Here is an 18,284-nt window from a genome sequence, read left to right on the forward strand (position 1 = left end):
AACATGAGTAGATGCCATGAGGTGAATGAATTGCTGTGATTTCACTCAAACAATAAACACTAGACCTTGGTTTGACCTCTCTTGTTCATCTTCCCGGAATCCTCACATTCCTTACTCCTTGTGGTTTCATAAACAGAATTAAAGATAAACAAATAGCCCCCCAAAATACAGTTCATAGCATTTAACTCTTGAGAAGCATGGTGGAGGGATACAGGGGGACCAGAGGTGGTGATCAGGCAGTCTGGTTGACCGGTACAGGATGCAGGACCTCCATCTTGGCATGGCTGGCCTTCACACTGGCCACTCTCTCCTGGGCTCGGAGGAGTTGGTTGGTGTGCTTCGTGGCCAGATAAGTGTCTCTGTTCACTCTGGATGTAATGGCCTCCTCCTTTAGAGACTGTTGCCTGTAATACGTAACAGATAACACGAGAATGGTCCCACTTTAAAATAACTTCCAAGGCTTTATGAAGCCTTCAAAAACCATTTATAACACTCATAGATAACACTCACTCAACATTCATAGATGCCTCTCAAATTATCAATAATCATGCCATGCTAAATACAGTGCCTTCGGAAAGTATTCAGACCCCTTGACTTTTTCCACATTTTGTTACTTTACAGCCCTATTCTAAAATGTATTAAATATTTTTTTCCCTCAGCAATCTACACACAATACCCCATAATGACAAAGCGAAAACAGGATTTTAGGCAAAAAATAAAAAAAGATACCTTGTTTACATGAGGTCGCAGGAATTATCCGTAGAGCTCTGAGTGGCCTCCATCATTCTTAAATGGAAGAAGTTTGGAACCACCAAGACTCTTCCTAGAGCTGGCCGCCCAGCCATACTGAGCAATCAGGGGAGGAGGGCCTTGGTCAGGGAGGTGACCAAGAACCCAATGGTCACTTTGACAGAGTTCTAGAGTTCCTTTGTGGAGATGGGAGAACCTTCCAGAAGGACAACCATCTCTGCAGCACTCCACCAATCAGGCCTTTATGGTAGAGTGGCCAAATAGAAGCCACTCCACAGTAAAAGGCACACGACAACCTGGTCTGATGAAACCAAGATTGAACTCTTTGGCCAGAATGCCAAGCGTCACGTCTGGAGGAAACCTGGCACCATCCCTATGGTGAAACATGGAGGTGGCAGCATCATGCTGTGGGGAGGTTTTTCAGTGGCAGGGACTGAGAATAGTCAGAATAGAGGCAAAGATGAACAGAGCAAAGTACATAGAGAGCCTTGATGAAAACCTGCTCCAGAGCGCTCAGGACCTCAGACTGGGGCGAAGGCTCACCTTCCAACGACCCTAAGCACACAGCCAAGACAACGCAGTAGTGGCTTCGGGACAAGTCTCAATGTCCTTGAGTGGCCCGGACTTGAACCCGATCGAACATCTCTGGAGAGACCTGAAAATAGCTGTGCAGGAACGCTCCCCATCCAACCTGACAGAGCTTGAGAGGATCTGCAGAGAAAAATGGGAGAAACTCCCCAAATACAGGTGTGCCAAGCTTGTAGCGTCATAACCAAGAAGACTCAAGGCTGTAATCACTGCCAAAGGTGCTTCAACAAAGTACTGAGTAAAGGGTCTGAATACTCATGTAAATGTGATATTTCAGTTTTATTTTTTTCATAAATTAGCAAAAATTTCTAAACCTGTTTTTGCTTGGTCATTATGGGGTAGTGTGTGTAGATGAATGAGGGTAAAAATGATTTAATCAATTTTGGAATAAGGCAGTAACGTAACAAAATGTGGAAAAAGTCGAGGGGTCTGAATACTTTCCGAATGCACTGTAGGTGGTAGAAAAAAGGGTCTATTATAACATTTCTTATATATTATTATTATACATTTCACATGAAGCAGCTACAGTATTTAGGCTTTATAAATGGTTTTAAAATCATACTGAATGACAATGATAAGATGATGAGTTTAGAGGTGATCCTCTTGCTGACCCTACAGTACCTGTCCTCTATGCATCCCATTATGCGTTCCCTCTGAATCCTGGACTGCTGCCTGCTGCTGGCAACCATGACACTCCTCTCCTGCTGGGCGTGACTCTGCCTCTGCCGCACAGCATGCCTGTTGACCGTCTTGGACAGGAAGGCATGCTGCCTGCTGAAGGCGACAACCATGGCCCGTTCCGATGCACGCCTCCTCTTCTCCTCCAGGAACACAGCGTGTCTCTGCCTGACCTCCTGCACCTCCCTGTCCCGGCTAGCTCTCAGCAGGGCCAGGGCCCCCTCCACCTCCTTCTGCTCCTTCTCTCTCACCTGGAGCACTACCTCCCTGCGGGCCTCCAGGAGGCCGTGGCGCTGGCCCTGGGCGCCCTCCCTCCGAGCCTGGGAATGGGCCACCTGCTGGGCCCTCCTCTGCAGGGCCTCGGCCTGCTCCCTCATCCGGTAGGCCCGCTGGATCACCTGGAAGGGGGCTAGGCTGATGGAGCCAAGGCAGCGACCCATCAGACGCTTCTCGGCGTTGATTAGGGGTGGTCGAGGGTGGGGCAGCTTGGGTGTCTCGGGACGCTGTGTGTGGAACAGGCGGATGGCGCTGCGGATGTCCCGTCCCCCCTGCTGCCGGGAGATGAGCATGTTGCTGACAGGCTCGACCTGGTGGACCAGAGCCTTGAAGCCGATGAGGCGGAAACACATTTTCCCAAGCTTCTCTTCATAGAACTCCTCTGCAGCACTGAAGTCTGATCAGAGACAGACAAGATCATCACAAATATACTCCAATAACACTATTGTGATGATTAGAATGGTCATACTGGAGTCTAATGTTACTCTTACATCTGCACACCAAATGATACCCTATCCCCTATATAAGTCCTTGGTCAAAAGTAGTGCACTATATAGGGAATAGTGTGCGATTTGAGATGCAACCTACCTCTTTCCGCCTCACTGTACTTGGCTCTGTTGGACCTCATGGTCTTACTGTTCTGAGGGGTGTTATGCGGAGGACTGATGTCTTTCTGTTTCTTGGCCTCTAAAGACGCCTGGCTTGTCACCACCTCTTGTAAAACCTGTCAAACAGGGAAAAAACACTTCTTTAGTTCACATGTAATTACATATATTGCATGGGAAAATGCATGGGAAAACGAAAATAGCTGTCACAGAAACATGTCAACTTTTTACCTCTGGGCTACCAGCCTGCACCAATTTCTTCAGATTGACATACAATCTCTTGATTTTCGCATCTTGCCCTTCGTGCCTCTGCAGAACATTCTCAGATCATGACAAATGTTGTTTACTAAAACAGAAACTCTACAAATATTATCAGATGTTTGCCTAGTTGTTTATTTTTAAATGGTTTCACAATGACAGTATTCATAGAACTTATACATGACCCATTTCATCCATGTCTGCAAATTAAAGTGGAATAATGGAGGCCATAAAAGCTGGATTGAGTGGGTGTTTCATTCTAGGAGTATCAAGTGTCTTATAGTAGGAGTAATGATCTACAATCAGGTCCCCCCTGTCCATGTAATCTTATTTATTATGATCTAAAAGCAAAACGGATCCTAGATCAGCATTCCCACTCAGAGCCGGTTGACACTGAGCTACATTGCAGGGTGTAATGAAATTATTGGGGGTCCAAACCTGCAGGTGCTGTTTAGCTGTGCACTCTTTGACCCATGTCTCCTCCTGGGTCTGTTGACTGTCTGTCTCCACAGAGGCAATGGGGGACAGATGGACTCTGATGCTGAACCTCTCCCGGCTCGGCACAGCAGGGACAAGTCTGACAGAATAAAAACAGATAACATTTCAGTGAAACAGGATGACACAGAATACACAAGGAAAGAGAGGTGATTGTCTGCGGTCAATGAGCTATAGGAAAATGATCTCCTATACGAGGCTTTGGTTTCCAATATAAATCAATTCTTTAAAGGGATAATCAGAAGTTGAAACAATAACAGTGTTCTCCGCACCACTGTTTTGGTAAAAAGCTGAGGGATGGGACTGGAGAAATGTAATTACTCTCAAAGGACTGACCATCAATGATCTAAAAATTATAGTTTTAACCATGTTTTGAGGCTATACAGTGTTTGTTTACAAACATTGGAGTAAAACAAGCTAATATTTGGGGTTCTGATGGGGTGCGACAGTTATATTCTTCAAGAATCAATGGGTACATATCATTAATTTATAAGTCAAAATATTGATGTAGCAACTGCTGATTGCCCCTTTTATGGAATACTTGTGTCAATTTTCATTGAACAGTATGGCAACAGTAAATGCTTTACCCAAGCCTTTTTCTGGTCAGATGTCCCCTGATCCACCGTTGGATGATCAACGTTGGAGAATAAACGGACTGGATCCTATTGACCTCTGATATAATCTTATGGATTGCTCTCATTTCACTCTGATAAGGCCCCTGGATGAGACAATTTAAATGTTTATGGAAAAATTATGGAGGATACACCATGGATATAACATGGGAAACACATTTCAAATGACATCAAGGAGCACAAGAAGGCCTACAAACCATCTTAGCTGCTGGATAGAGGTTCAAGTAAAAATTATGACAGAGGGTTTTGAAATGCAGAGGGAGGATCCAGTTTTCAATGATCTCCTCGTCAGAGACCACAAAGTTATCCAGAGCCTTCAGTGACCAGATGCTGTTGATGATGCAGTGTCTGTAGTTTCCCTTTAGGCTGAGCGGTGTGTCATAGAGGGTCAATGCTGTGAGGTTAGGACAGCCTGACAACCCCTCAATGTTCTTTCTAGTCCCCATGTTGTTGTCATGGAGATGGAGCAGCTGGAGTCGTCTCAGGCTGTCCCAGAACACTACGCCGGGGAGTTGGGTTATCTGAAAGACAGATGGAATACATCTATCTAGCTCTGGTCCAGGGCTTTACTGCCCATTCCTCTATTAATGAGTAGCAGTAACACCCTAGACCAGAGCTAGAATACATCATGCTCACATTTCATATTCTGAATGCAAGGCATCTGCAAAATTCCAAAAAAGAGAGCAAGATACAGTATTAACCATGATGTTTAGTATGATACAGAATATATATGGTTTAAAACAATCAGATACAGACAGTATCAATCAGGTATAGCAAAGGAACCTTGATATACCACTCAAATCAAGTGAATTGAGTCATATCTAGGTCTCCCTCAGAAAGAGGTCTTCTGATATCAATGGGATTTCCTGGTTATATAAAGGTTAGGCCTTAATTAAATAAAAAGTACCTGATTTCCTTTAAGATCCAACTTCACTATATGCACACATGCGATGAGAGCATCTATCGTGGATATAAAATTGTCCGCCAAGATGCATACTCTTAGTGACCTGCAGCTTCCCACATTATCCAAGTTTTTCAGCAGTAAGCAGCTCAGATTGACCATAACAACCTGTTGAGGGTCAGTCTCTTTCTCCACCAGGTCCAAACCTGGTCCCTGTCCATGGCTTAATATAAGGGACTCCGAGCAGGTCACCAGGTATTTCCTTTGGGCATCAAGTGAATCCATTTCTTTAGTGGTCTTCACATTTTCCCTCTGATTTGAAGAGGCATATTACACATGCTAGTGGTCATAATACAATAATAGCCTAGCCACATTTGTTTAAAAAAACTGAACAAAGTTAATAAAACCAAAAGTTAGCACGTAGAACATAGGACAATCATGAGTTGATTGTAAAATATTTTGCTATTTCATATAAGAATTTTGCTCACTCTTGCAGTGCTGCCGTCTCTGTGAACTGCAAGGTTTTCATGTTGTCATGGATACAGTTAATATGTACATTTGCGCTGTGCGGAAGCGTCAGACAGCAAGCATGGTGTGTTGACCGTGCGGTTCTCGCTTTGCTGTCATCCGAATAAAATAGGTGTTATCATAAACTTTTGGCCAATGTCGATATCGACAACTAACTGTATATATGACGGGGTTATTGGCTATTTAAACGTCTGAAAGAAACGAACGGATGACTAAATGTTGAAAATAAATGTTTATCTGAATGTAGGCTATGAATTGGATTGCGTTTATCATTGAACATTTAGCACACACATTTCTACAATCATCACAAGTCCTACACTAGCATAGCTGGCATCATGCCTACAAAACCACAGGTGAAGAGAAGAACCACCAATCATAAAACGACTTGTTGTAGCCACAGCCTTCTGTTTCACTTAATCTATTCAATAATTTGTTACTTTGTAATTAGTCTTGCACTGCCAGACAGACCGGCTTCGTTTGGCCGCCATGCTAGTTTTGCAGAGAAACATTGTAGCCATGAACATCGCGCATATTAAATACCATGTGACTAAACTCGGAAATGAGACAGGCAACAACACTACAGCAGCTTAGTCAGAGCATTTCAATCCATATCCACAATAAGTGTTTAGGCTTTTTTGTTAAAAGGTGAATGACGCTAATGTTATGTAACTCATTCTACGCATTATTAGACCACTTGACTTTGAGCCAGACAAATGAACGAACAAATAAGTAAAAAGTTGCAAATCGGAACAAGTGAGAAACTTCAAAGATTTGATACTTTACGTGGTAAGTGTAGTCTTATAGAATTAGGAATTCATAGGATCTCTATGTGTAGCTTGTTGTAACTATTCATACTTGAAGGCTTCAATGCAAAAGCTTAATTTACCTGGCCTAAGCTTTTGCTCCTAAATTTGATTGATTGGCTGCATAGGCTAGTCATACTCTTAAGGAGCCTATCGTTACTCCTTATGTTATTTTCAGAGGTGAATCGATTCTCAATTTCAATACGGTTGTTGAAACATAAAGCCCTTTACTTTCATATCACATCAAAACATCCACTTTCTGTACACAGGTGGGATGAGCTATAGGAAGACATTGGAATGGCTGGAATGGAATTAATGGAACGGAGTCAAACATGTTGTTTCCATATGTTTGATACCAATTCCATGAATGACATTCCAGCATTACATTGAGCCCGTCCTCATATAGCTCCTCCCATCAGCCTCGACTGCTGTAAACGGTTTTAATCGGCATTATCACCATTGCAGCCAACAGTATTTTTCAGTGACAACATGTTTCTGGCGGCCTTCTTCCTTTACACACAGATGTTCGGAGAATGCTAGAGAGCTAATTAGCACAGGTGGTCCCTCTCTCTTTCGTCTGTCATCCGTAAACTCGTGCTATAGCATGGAGATATGTCTGTGTGGGAACACTAATGTGTATCAATTTAATTAACCTTATTTTTTTTTTTTTTTTTAAATCGCTGACATGAAAGAAAAGGTCCTTATGCTTCCAAAACCGTACCGCAAGTGATGTGTTAATCTTAATGTTCAGACCAAGTGTCAGGGCTCTTAAAACTTTGTATGGGTACATGGGACAGTAGCGTGCCACCTGGCCAACATCCAGTGAAATTGCAGAGTGCGAAATTCAAAAATACTAAATTCAAATATTAAACATTCTTGAAAATATATGTGTTATACATCAAAATAAAGCTTAACTTCTTGTTAATCCAGCCGCCGTGTCAGATTTCAAAAAGGCTTTACGGCGAAAGCAAACCATGCGATTATCTGAGAACAGCACCCCGCATACAAACACATGAAAATCATATTTCAACCAGGCAGGTTCGACACTGTCACGTCCTGACCATAGAATAGAGAGTCCTTATTTTCTATGGTGGAGTAGGTCAGGGCGTGACTGGGGGGTTAGTCTAGTTTATATTTTCTATGTGGCGTTCTAGTTTTGTTTTCTATGTTGGTGTTTGGTATGATAACCAATTAGAGGCAGCTGGCTATCGTTGTCTATAATTGGGGTTCATATTTAAGTAGCATTTTTCCACCTGTGTTTTGTGGGATATTGTTTATGTGTAGTTGCATGTTAGCACTCCATTGTCGTCACGTTTATTTCTTTTTTGTTTTGTTTTGTGTGTTTCTCTATTAAATATGTGGAAACCATATCACGCTGCACCTTGGTCCGATGATTATTCCAACGATCGTGACAGACACAAAAGTCAGAAATAGTGATATAAAAAATGCCTTACCTTTGATGATCTTCTTCTGTTGGCACTCCAAAAGGTCCCAGTTACATCACAAATGGTCCTTTTGTTCGATAATGTCCTTCTTTATATCCATAAAAACTCAGTTTTAGCTGGCGCGCTTCAGTCAATAATCCACTCAGTTTCCCTCCATCAAAATGCATACAAAATGAATCCCAAACATTACTAATAAACTTTTCCAAACAAGTCAAACAACGTTTATAATCAAACCTTAGGTACCCTAACATATAAATAAACGATAAAATTTAAGACGGAGAATAGTATGTTCATTACCGGAGATAAATAAGAAAGAACGCGCTTTCCTCCACGCGCTTGGAAACACTACAGCCAAAATGGGAGCCACCTAGAAAAACAATTTCTACAATTTCTGGGTCATTTTTCCAAAAAGCAGCCTGAAAATCTTTCTAAAGACTGTTGACATCTAGTGGAAGCCCTAGGAACTGCAATTTGGGAGGACTTGGGCTTATAATTATAGTACTAGCCATTGAAAATAGTGGTAAGCTGATTTTTTTTTGGGGGGGGGGGGTTGTCCTCGTGGTTTCGCCTGCCATATCAGTTCTGTTGTACTCACAGACATACTTTTAACAGTTTTAGAAACTGTAGAGTGTTTTCTATCTAAATCTACCAATCTATATGCATATCCTAGCTTCTGGGCCTGAATAACAGACAGTTTACTTTGGGCACACTTTTCATCCGGATGTCAAAATACTGCCCCCTACCCCAGAGATGTTAACAAAACTCCCCTGTACAGAAGACGCCTTCGTCCAATGACTCTTATGTGTAACGCAATGGAACTGATAATCAATACCAAGAGTTAGTCTAGTCACTAATCATATGCCATGTTGTGTTGGAGAGCATCAAAACTGTGATGTATCATGTATAATTGTGAATGACTGATCTACAAATAATAATGAGTTGTTATTTATGATGCAAGGTGATTTGTAGATCAATCATTCGGCAGTCGCCTGCACTGTCGGCTTCAATGTCGAACAAGTCCACATAAGCTAATATATGTGCGTCATATAATGTACACCCTAAGAACTCAAATCTGATTTTCTTTCTATATCTAATCTTTTTTTCTGACTGTCCACTCCGTTTTACATGTGACCCATATCAGTTTTGCGCATTCACTCTGGTAGGCCGTCAATGTATATAATAATTTGTTCTTAACTGACTTGCCTAGTTAAATAAAATGAAAAGAAGTAGCACACAGATGCAGTGCTCATTTCCTGTCACTGTTCAATTCAATTGTAGGGTGGTTGTCATGGTAACGGCAGGTCATGTGCAAAAAAAACTAAACAAAAAAACAACACTTCAGTGTAAAAAATAGCATCCAGACAGAGGTTACATATGTAGGATGGTGGTTTAAATCATAAGTCAAAAGATCAGATTCCTTGTGTTTTTTGTTGTTGCTGTTTACACAATAGGGATGAGATCAGATAGGTATCAGATATGCAAATAATTTGGAAACAAGTTCTGAATTGGGCTGCCTGTCTAAACACAGCCATGTTTGTTTTTCATTTAGGTAAGCAGGTGCAACCTGGAGAGTTTTGGGATCTAGTTGTGTTAACTGCTGTGGATGACGAGCAGAGAGAAGCATATTAGCTTCAGATCTCAGAGAAACTTGAGAGGAAAGAGATCCCACTTGGCATTCCTTATCACGTGTTCTCAGATCCACCTGGAGCCAAAATAGGTGAGGATAACCTACATTATTGTTCTGTTTCTGATTTCATGATTCCGATATTAAGTGTCTCAGAGTAAAATAGTGCTGCTCTAGGATCAGAATTTGAATCAGAATCACCTTCATTCATCAAGTACATTTACACATACCCAGAATTTGACTTTGTTAAGTGGCTCTGCCAGCAGTAGACAAACATATAAAGACAGAATATATACAGAGGAATTTACACATAATCTACATTCAGTATACAAAATATAGGTACAATAAACATAAAACAATTACACATGATAGAAGAGTATAGGTGCATTTACACATTTTCCCGTTTTGGATTTTTAGATCACATTGAATAAGATTACATGGACAAGGAGGACCTGATCCTAGATCAGCACTCCTACTCTGAGACACCTGATACATACAGCCCCTGATTTTGTTGAAGCATTTCGCTTTGACTGAATTGAACTTCTCTCTCAGGAAATGGAAGCACGACACGGCATTCTCTACAACAACTGGAAGACATCTATGGAAAGGCGTTGGGTGGATACAGGGTCCTCCTAATTCATGCAGGTATAATCACTCATTCATCTACACTTTAGTCATGATTTACTGTGTGAATGTAACATTTTCAAACCGTTTAGTAGTTGGAAATTATGTAAAAGTGATATAAATGTAAGATAGGCCTATATTATTGAAAAATGGTGTGCAAGAACTACTGTACGTCTACTGTAAGACACTTTGGATAAAAATGTCTGCTAAATGGCATGATTGTTATTGACTGTTTTCAAATTGCTCTGATTTTCCTAGGGGTATTCAGCCAGCGTTTGCCCAATGCCAGTGCCCTGGGGAAATCTTCACCCCCATGCCCCTGGGAGATCCTCTGTACCAGATGCTGGAGCTCTAACTGTCCGTGTTTGTCAATTTCCCCTCACACATGAAACCGGATGTGCTGGTGACCAGTGTGGATTGTATAGAGCTCTACAGCATAGCAGTATCAGATTTGACAGGTCTGGTTGACAGGTCTGGGTTCACTGCTCTAGCCAATCCCTCCCCCATCTTCATTGGAACCACACACCAGCAGGAGAAGTTTGGATTGGCCAACATGGAATACAGGACCTGCCTCCATTTCCTGCGCAAACCTAGTGTCAAGAAGATGCATGACAACGGTGTTGTGTGTAAGATCGAGGATAGCTTTGTGTCTGTCGAATGATGCGGAGTATATCTACACAGACAGTACATATGTGGACTACCAGACTGCGATGTCTTTACTTAGTCTGTTCAGAGAGGTGCGTCCTTTGGGCTAAGAGATAGATGCCTATTGGGACTTCCTACAGGCCCTGGGTTCCCAAGCCATGGTGGCGTACACCAACAACATGGCCAACGTCACCAAGCATCAGAGCAGCCTGGTAGAGATGCTTCAGAAGATGTTCCACCGCCTCAAGGGAACCCCGCTCAACGTGGTGGCCCTCAACCACTCCAAGTTCTACCACATGGGCATCACCACCGTGTACCCCTTCTACCTCAGCGAGGCACCGTGCCTGAGGGGCGTGCGGGGCCTATACAAGGTGCTAGGTTGCAGCCAAAACTTCAGCTTTAAGGTCTGCTGTGAGATGCTCAGTGACTTGAAGCCCGGTTCTTCTTTATCTCCAGGCTCTGTGGTAGAGTACTGTAGGCTCGAGGACGCTGGCTACATGGGCGGGCGGACCATCCTATTGGGTAGAAGTGGGCCAGAAGGTGCCCGATGGAACCTTCATGCACTCCCTCTGCGTGAACCGCCAGGGCCAAACAGGTGTCGCCGCCTTCGGCATAGAGGACAACCTCAAAAAGCCTGTGGGGGCCCCTGCAAATATGGAGGGGTTGAACCTGTCAGATTGTTGGGCGTATTTAAAAATGTGTCTATGGGGAAATTATATGGTAATGACAATCTATTTTTTAACAATGACTGAAAATAATTGAAAAAAAGATTTCAAAGTTGTGTGTCTCTTTATTGTTCTAAGCTTGTATGAGGCCTCATAGCCATCAGTTCTGATTCTATTTCTATGTGCATTCCACTGGTGCTCTGCTCTATTTTTGAACACAAGTGTAAAGGACGGCTCTTGACATCCTATGCAGAGTTCTACAACTGCACCATCGAGAGCATCCTGACCGGTTGCATCACCGCCTGGTATGGCAACTGCTCGGCATCTCGGTGCTACAGAGGGTAGTGCATCACTGGGGCCAAGCTTCATGCCATCCAGGACCTATATACTAAGCGGTGTCAGAGAAAAGACCAAAAAATTGTCCAAGACTCCAGTCACCCAAGTAATAGACTGTTCTCTCTGCTACCGGATGTCAAGTGGTACCGGAGCACCAAGTCTAGGACCAAAAGACTCCTTAACAGCTTCTACCCCCAAGCCATAAGACTGCTGAACAATTAATCAAATGGCCACCCGGACTATTTACATTTGTTTTTACACTGCTGCTACTCGCTGTTTATTATCTATGCATAGTCACTTTACCCCTACATACATGAACAAATTACCTAGACTAACCTGTACCCCCTTACATTGACTCGGTACCCCCTGTATATAGCCTCGTTATTGTGTCACTTTTTTTTCAGGCCAAAAATAATTGAAAACTGACCGATGGCTTGTGCAAGACAATGTAAGGTAATGGCCACCTGCTGTTTGAAAAGAGCAACACACACACAGATCAGTTGTCATAGTGGTCAGGCATTCCTCTCCAGAGATGTATTTATTTTTAGCCCTCTGTCATGATCCCTCTTTATCTGGTCCTGCTCTATTGTGACTGAGAAAGGGATAGTGTTACTGCTTCACTCCTCTGTTCCACCAAACTATACAACGTACACAGGAATAAAAAAAAAAAGTTCAATGGGAAATTATAAATCAAGACCAACTCAGACATGTACAGGTAATGGCTTGTTCTCTTTCAGTGTTTTGTGCTGCCTAAGAGTATATGTCAGGGTCTAAATATGTACTATAGAATCCTATTAAGAAGCTTTGCTTTGAAAAACGTATGTCCAATAGGGTGGTAGTAACTTTTGCTGCCATTTTTTTTTTACCTTCAATTCTTCCTTTGGTAATTAAACTAGGATACAGAGAACTTACATTATTTAACATTGGAAAATACAAGTGACGGGAAATGCATTCTATAGATGTACTAAATCCCTTTCAGGGTGTGACCTATGGAAAGCGTTTCAGCTTTTTAAAATGAAAGTACCTCAGTCACAATCAGGCTAATAGCTCACAAAATGATGCTATGTCTATGCTAACACTGGGCTAACTCCCTTTCTGAAGATGAGTGGAAGAAGAAGGTGAGCGAGTCATACTCTGTGATCATCGAGAGGCTGGAGGATGACCTACGCATCAAAGACAGCGAGCTGATAGACCTCAAACAGGTCTTCAGGTAACAGAGGCGATACATTTATTCTCTATTCAGTCTTTCACATGTCATGTTATAACATGCCAAACATGTTATGATAATGACTTCAGGTAACATTATCTCTCTGTGGTTAAAGTGATGCATTCATCCCTATTCAGTCTTTCACATGTCATGTTATAACATCATAACATGCAAAACATTTTATGATAATGACTTCAGGTAACATTATCTCTCTGTGGTTAAAGTGATGCATTCATCCCTATTCAGTCGTTCACATGTCATGATATGACATCACAGAAATGTTATGATAGTAACTCATGCCCAGTCTCCATATACATGTCATAGTTCTAGACAATGTCCAAATCTCTTCTGTGTTGATTATTGCTGTTGGTATATGTTTTATTAAATGCATTATACGTTTTACATCAGTGTCCTAATTATGGTGTAAAGTACAGAGTAATAACTATTGTAATTTTACACTCGACTTACATTTGTATTTGTATTTGGATGGCTCAGCTCTGATGAAGCTTTCCAGAAAGTGAACTTGAATTACCGGACAGAGAGCGGACTGTCCCTGTTGCATCTCTGCTGCATGTGTGGCGGTATGTACGATTATTACTATTAATAACCTCTTACCAAAACATTACAGTGTTACATATGCTGCTGCACTCTTGGCTTGATGCCCATGAGCTCATTGGCTTTGATTGTGCTCCAGTGTTTTTTTTAGCCTGGTCCCAGATCTGTTTATGCTGTCTAACCAGCAATATAAACTGGGTGGTTCGAGCCCTGAATGCAGATTAGCTGAAAGCCGTGGTATTCGAGGCCGTATACCACGGGTATGATAAAACATTTATTTTTACTGTCCTAATTCCGTTACTAACCAGTTTACAATAGCAATAAGGCACCTCGGGGGTTAAAAAATAAAGAAAAATAAAGAATAAAGAAAAACCCTTGAATGAGTAGGTGTGTCCAAACGTTTGACTGGTACTGTAGATCTGGGAACAGAGACAATAGAGGATCTAGATAATTTTTCTAACCTCTCTGAATTATAACCAAATTATGAGTGTAGGCCTACTATATTATGTATTGGATCACACAAAAATTTTACTTTTACATTACCATGTAGTTTATCAATAAAATGGTCTGATGGTGATGTGGATATACTCGGTATACATATCCCAAAATAAATAAATAATTTCACTCCAATAGATTTTTATAGAAAGTTAGCAAAAATAGATAAGATCTTGCTACCATGGAAAGGAAAATACCTGTCTATTTGTGGAAAATCACCCTGATTAACTCTTTGGGAAGATCTGTTGACCTATTTGCTTTTGGCCTTGCCTACACCTAGAGAACAGTTTTTTTAATTATTAGAGAAAAAAATATAACATTTTATTTGGAACGGCAAACCAGATAAAATTAAACGGGCCTATTTATGTAATGAAGATGAATTCGGAGGGCAGAAATGATAACATATTAGAGCATTAGACCTCTCACTAAAGGCTTCAGTTGTCACGCCCTGACCATAGAGAGCTGTTTATTCTCTATGTAGGTTGGGGCGTGACAGTGACTAGGGTGGGTCATCTAGGTGATTAATGATCTATGTTGGCCTGGTATGGTTCCCAATCAGAGGCAGCTGTTTAACGTTGTCTCTGATTGGGGATCATATTTAGGCAGCCATTTCCCCATTGTGCTTTGTGGGATCTTGAGAATGTATAGTTAGTTGCCTGTGAGCACTATAGCAGCGTTTCGGTTTGCATTTATTGTTTTCTTTGAGTTTCACTTCAAAATAAAGAGGATAGAACCATACCACGCTGCATCTTGGTCCACTCATTATAAAGATCCTGACATCAGTCATACAAAAGTTATACTTAAATCCAAACTGGTTCTCTAGCAAATTAGTAAGAACGTCTCACCCTATGTTTAAGAAAGGCCTTTTTCACTTTATTCAGATTACAACCTCTCACTTTCAGTTATTTACAAAGGAAATCATCTCCCAAATATCCCTATTTTTAAATCATCCACCAGAAAAGACAGAACAAATAATATAACAAATATTGTGGTTAAACTCAAATAAAACAATTGTTAAAAAAAACATTCTTTTTAGAAAATAAAAAACATATATATATATATATATATATAATCTTCGTAAATTATATCATAAATAGGATTGGTGGAGATATGTCATACATGCAGCTAAAAAAAACATATGGGAATGTCTGCTCTACCCACAACTACAACCAACTAATTGCATCATTACCTCAAAAATGGAAGAGGAAAGTGGAAGACGGAAAAAGTAAGGAACTTGTCTGTCGGCATTAAAGACCAAAATTGGTTAAAGAAAATTGTGATGAATAAAAAAGTATTCCAGTTTCATTTAAGGATAAAAAAAAATTGACAGCCATACCATATAGATTGCAAAATTGTTGATTAGAGATTTTTGACGTACCGATTCCATGGCACATGGTTTATGAACTGATACGCAAAATTATACTTTTAGCAAAAATGTTTATCTTTAATTTACAATCTGTAGAAGCTATGAGAATAGAAAGGTTCAGAACTTTTGTGAAACAGCACAGCAAATTTGAAAAATATATGGCAAATTTAAATCCAATGTGGATGGTGTTAAGAGATTGATGGGAGGGGTTGAATGGAGCTGAAGGTTGGGACTAATAACAACTAATTACAATAAGATAACTAATGTAAAACATACTGTGCCGTAAAACGTATATAGGTTAACAACTTTTTTTTAGAGCACAGTTTGAACGAATGGCAAATAGAAATCAAACCGGATGGACATCATAAATATATGGGAGCGTTGAGGTTAGAGGAAGGATAAGAGTAAAAACAAACAAAAATAAAACAATTGTAAAATAGACTGTGTCCATAAAATGTATATAGTATGTATAAGCTGGAAATACAGGCCTAAGCATTGTTGTTCAATATTTTGTGATCACTAGTGTACTACTGCTTTCACAGAACAGCGCAAACTGGCTCTAACCAGAATAGAAAGAGTAGTGAGAGGCCCCGGTGCACAACTGAGCAAGAGGACAAGTACATTAGTGTCTAGTTTGAGAAACAGATGCCTCACAAGTCCTCAACTGGCAGCTTCATTAAATAGTACCCACAAAACACCAGTCTCAATGTCAATAGTAAAGAGGCAACTCCGGGATGCTGGCCTTCTATTCTTGCTGATAATTGACCTGTACGCCAATGCAGATATTCCATTCAAAATCATCCGTTTCCAGCTACAATATGTTTTTACTAACATTAACAATGTCTACACTGTATTTCTGATCAATTTGATGTTATTTTATTGGACAAAAAATGTGCTTTTCTTTCAAAAACGAAAACATTGTGTATATATTTTTTCCCCAAAAATATATGAGGGATTGGAAGTGATGCAGACAATTACATTGATAGAAGCCACAATCTATCTGAAATATTAAAGCTGATCTACCCCCTAAAAAAATTATGAAATATATATATTTTTTTAAATAAAAAATTATAATAAAAATTAAAACATAGACAATATACCACAGACAGATCTGATGCGAGGCTAGTAAATTGTTTTCTCCAGGGAATAAAGTCCACATAAGGACTCTGATGCTGAAAGGCCTACGTCCATCCAGGCTTACCAGGAATGGGTTCACTGCTCTACACCTGGCTGTCTATAAGGTGAGAGAATGGTTAGACACCGGTTGCCTTCATGCCTTCATCTGAAGACTGTGTTATTGATATAGTTATAAAGATATGTATGTTTCCATAGTGAGTAGGTTACTGTTTATGATGTGTGATTATTTTGTGAATGTTTCTATCAATTGGCCTTTTATGTTAAATGCGATGGAGACATTCCATGGTTTTACCAGATGGTGGAGCGCAAGTCACATCACAAAGCACACATTATTCTATGAACAGTGTGATATCTCCTGTTTTGCTCTCATACTAAGGACTAGAGAGAGTTCATCTAGTCCTGAGGCACACAGGATCAGTATTACAGATCTGTCTATTTGAGGACTCGGCTTAATCAAGATGCTGATGACTTGGAGTGAACGTCATCTGTATCTTCCCTGATTCCTTACCTCCTCAAAATGCCTGAAGAGAAGGTCAAACGGGAGGAAGCTTAGCTTCCCCAACGTGTTTAGAGAGAGGACACAAGGAATAAAGGAAGTACAATTGAAATTCTCCTCAAGTGTGATGTTAAAGTGAAAACAAACCTATGTGATTGACAGTAGTTGTGTGTCCTCCCAGGACAATGCGGAGCTGGTGACGGCAATGCTCCACGGAGGGGCAGACATCCAGCAGGTTGGGTACGGTGCCCTCACCGCCCTGCATATCGCCACCATCGCTGGGCACCATGAGGTGGGCACGGCCCCTGTTCATACCAGTCTCAGACATTACCTCACATTCTGTACAGTACTATTCATATTTAGGAATAGTTCTGCTGGTGTCAGCAACAATGGGTGTTCCAACAAGTGATTTTGTGTTATGATAATAATATGTCCTGTAATATAGCCTACATGTTGTCATTCTTAGGCAGTGGATATCCTTCTCCAGCATGGAGCCTATGTCAACGTCCAGGATGCTGTGTTCTTTACTCCTCTGCATATTGCTGCTTACTATGGCCATGACCAGGTAATGGTTTAAACATTGAGTCCTAATATAACAGTGTAGGTAGTTTCATCCAAGATATCCCTCTTTACCTTCTGCCAAGCAATGGATGTGTTGAAATCTGTTCATTCCCTTTTCTTGTTACCGGGGATGTAGGCTACGTCCCAAAATGGCATCCTTTTGCTTTCATAGTGCACTACTTTTGACCAGAGCCATAGGGAAAATAGTGCCATTTGGGACTTATCTGTACAGTGTCTATTACAGTTATCCCCCCCAGGCCCAGTTCCCACTTCCCTGTCAAGTTTGTCTCAAGTGGGTCTCTCCAAGCTCTGCTCCCATCGCGACAACAAGTTGCCTCTGCTCTGTTAGTAGAGGAATGCGCACTAATGCCCCGTACCAGAGCTAGGTCTCTCCAAAATACACTTGAGTATCTTACCCAGTTATTCTCTGATGATATCATTTTGCTCTTTTGTAGCTTTGGCTCCCAGTTCGCTCCTCTACCTGTAGGTTTTACAGATGCTCACCAGCCCGTGGCTGCAAACCTTCTAATTTAGAGTACCCTGCGTGCACAACCAATGAATTCCTAGTCTCCGGCAGCGTTTGGAACTGACGATCTGCAGTCCATAAGGCATCT

At 41.2% G+C, this 18,284-nt stretch overlaps 2 protein-coding genes and 1 pseudogene across 2 annotated transcripts in view; 2 read left to right on the forward strand and 1 right to left on the reverse strand.

Moving 5' to 3' along the window:
- Nucleotides 1-232: 232 nt before the first annotated feature.
- lrriq3 (leucine rich repeats and IQ motif containing 3) lies at nucleotides 233-5,468 on the reverse strand. The gene is made up of 7 exons (XM_039001098.1): nucleotides 5,190-5,468; nucleotides 4,480-4,803; nucleotides 4,238-4,368; nucleotides 3,594-3,732; nucleotides 2,881-3,016; nucleotides 1,960-2,689; nucleotides 233-404 (listed from the first exon to the last, which is right to left on the reverse strand). Exons 1-7 carry the CDS (start codon nucleotides 5,466-5,468, stop codon nucleotides 233-235), a joined length of 1,911 nt encoding a protein of 636 aa, XP_038857026.1.
- A 956-nt stretch (nucleotides 5,469-6,424) lies between these two features.
- On the forward strand, nucleotides 6,425-11,674 carry LOC120053837 (annotated as a pseudogene).
- Nucleotides 11,675-12,528: 854 nt separating this feature from the next.
- tnni3k (TNNI3 interacting kinase) overlaps nucleotides 12,529-18,284 on the forward strand; it is a 59,679-nt gene continuing 53,923 nt past the window's right edge. Inside the window, exons 1-6 of the mRNA XM_039000483.1 lie at nucleotides 12,529-12,568; nucleotides 12,955-13,063; nucleotides 13,556-13,641; nucleotides 16,620-16,717; nucleotides 17,291-17,401; nucleotides 17,576-17,674. Of these exons, the coding sequence (XP_038856411.1) occupies nucleotides 12,529-12,568; nucleotides 12,955-13,063; nucleotides 13,556-13,641; nucleotides 16,620-16,717; nucleotides 17,291-17,401; nucleotides 17,576-17,674 (543 nt within the window). The remainder of the gene's footprint in view (nucleotides 12,569-12,954; nucleotides 13,064-13,555; nucleotides 13,642-16,619; nucleotides 16,718-17,290; nucleotides 17,402-17,575; nucleotides 17,675-18,284) is intronic.

Source organism: Salvelinus namaycush, chromosome 9, assembly GCF_016432855.1.
Source record: "Salvelinus namaycush isolate Seneca chromosome 9, SaNama_1.0, whole genome shotgun sequence".
In the NCBI taxonomy this organism is placed as follows: domain Eukaryota; kingdom Metazoa; phylum Chordata; class Actinopteri; order Salmoniformes; family Salmonidae; genus Salvelinus; species Salvelinus namaycush.

What these genes read in the sequence shown, in the direction of transcription:
- lrriq3 (XM_039001098.1), bottom strand. Translation starts at nt 5,468, where the DNA reads ATGGATTCACTTGATGCCCAAAGGAAATACCTGGTGACCTGCTCGGAG. An exon ending in TGGATCTTAAAGGAAATCAG is followed by an intron (nt 4,804 to 5,189) that starts GTACTTTTTATT and finishes TCTGTCTTTCAG; the next exon opens with ATAACCCAACTCCCCGGCGT. An exon ending in TCTATCCAGCAGCTAAGATG is followed by an intron (nt 4,369 to 4,479) that starts GTTTGTAGGCCT and finishes TGTCTCATCCAG; the next exon opens with GGGCCTTATCAGAGTGAAAT.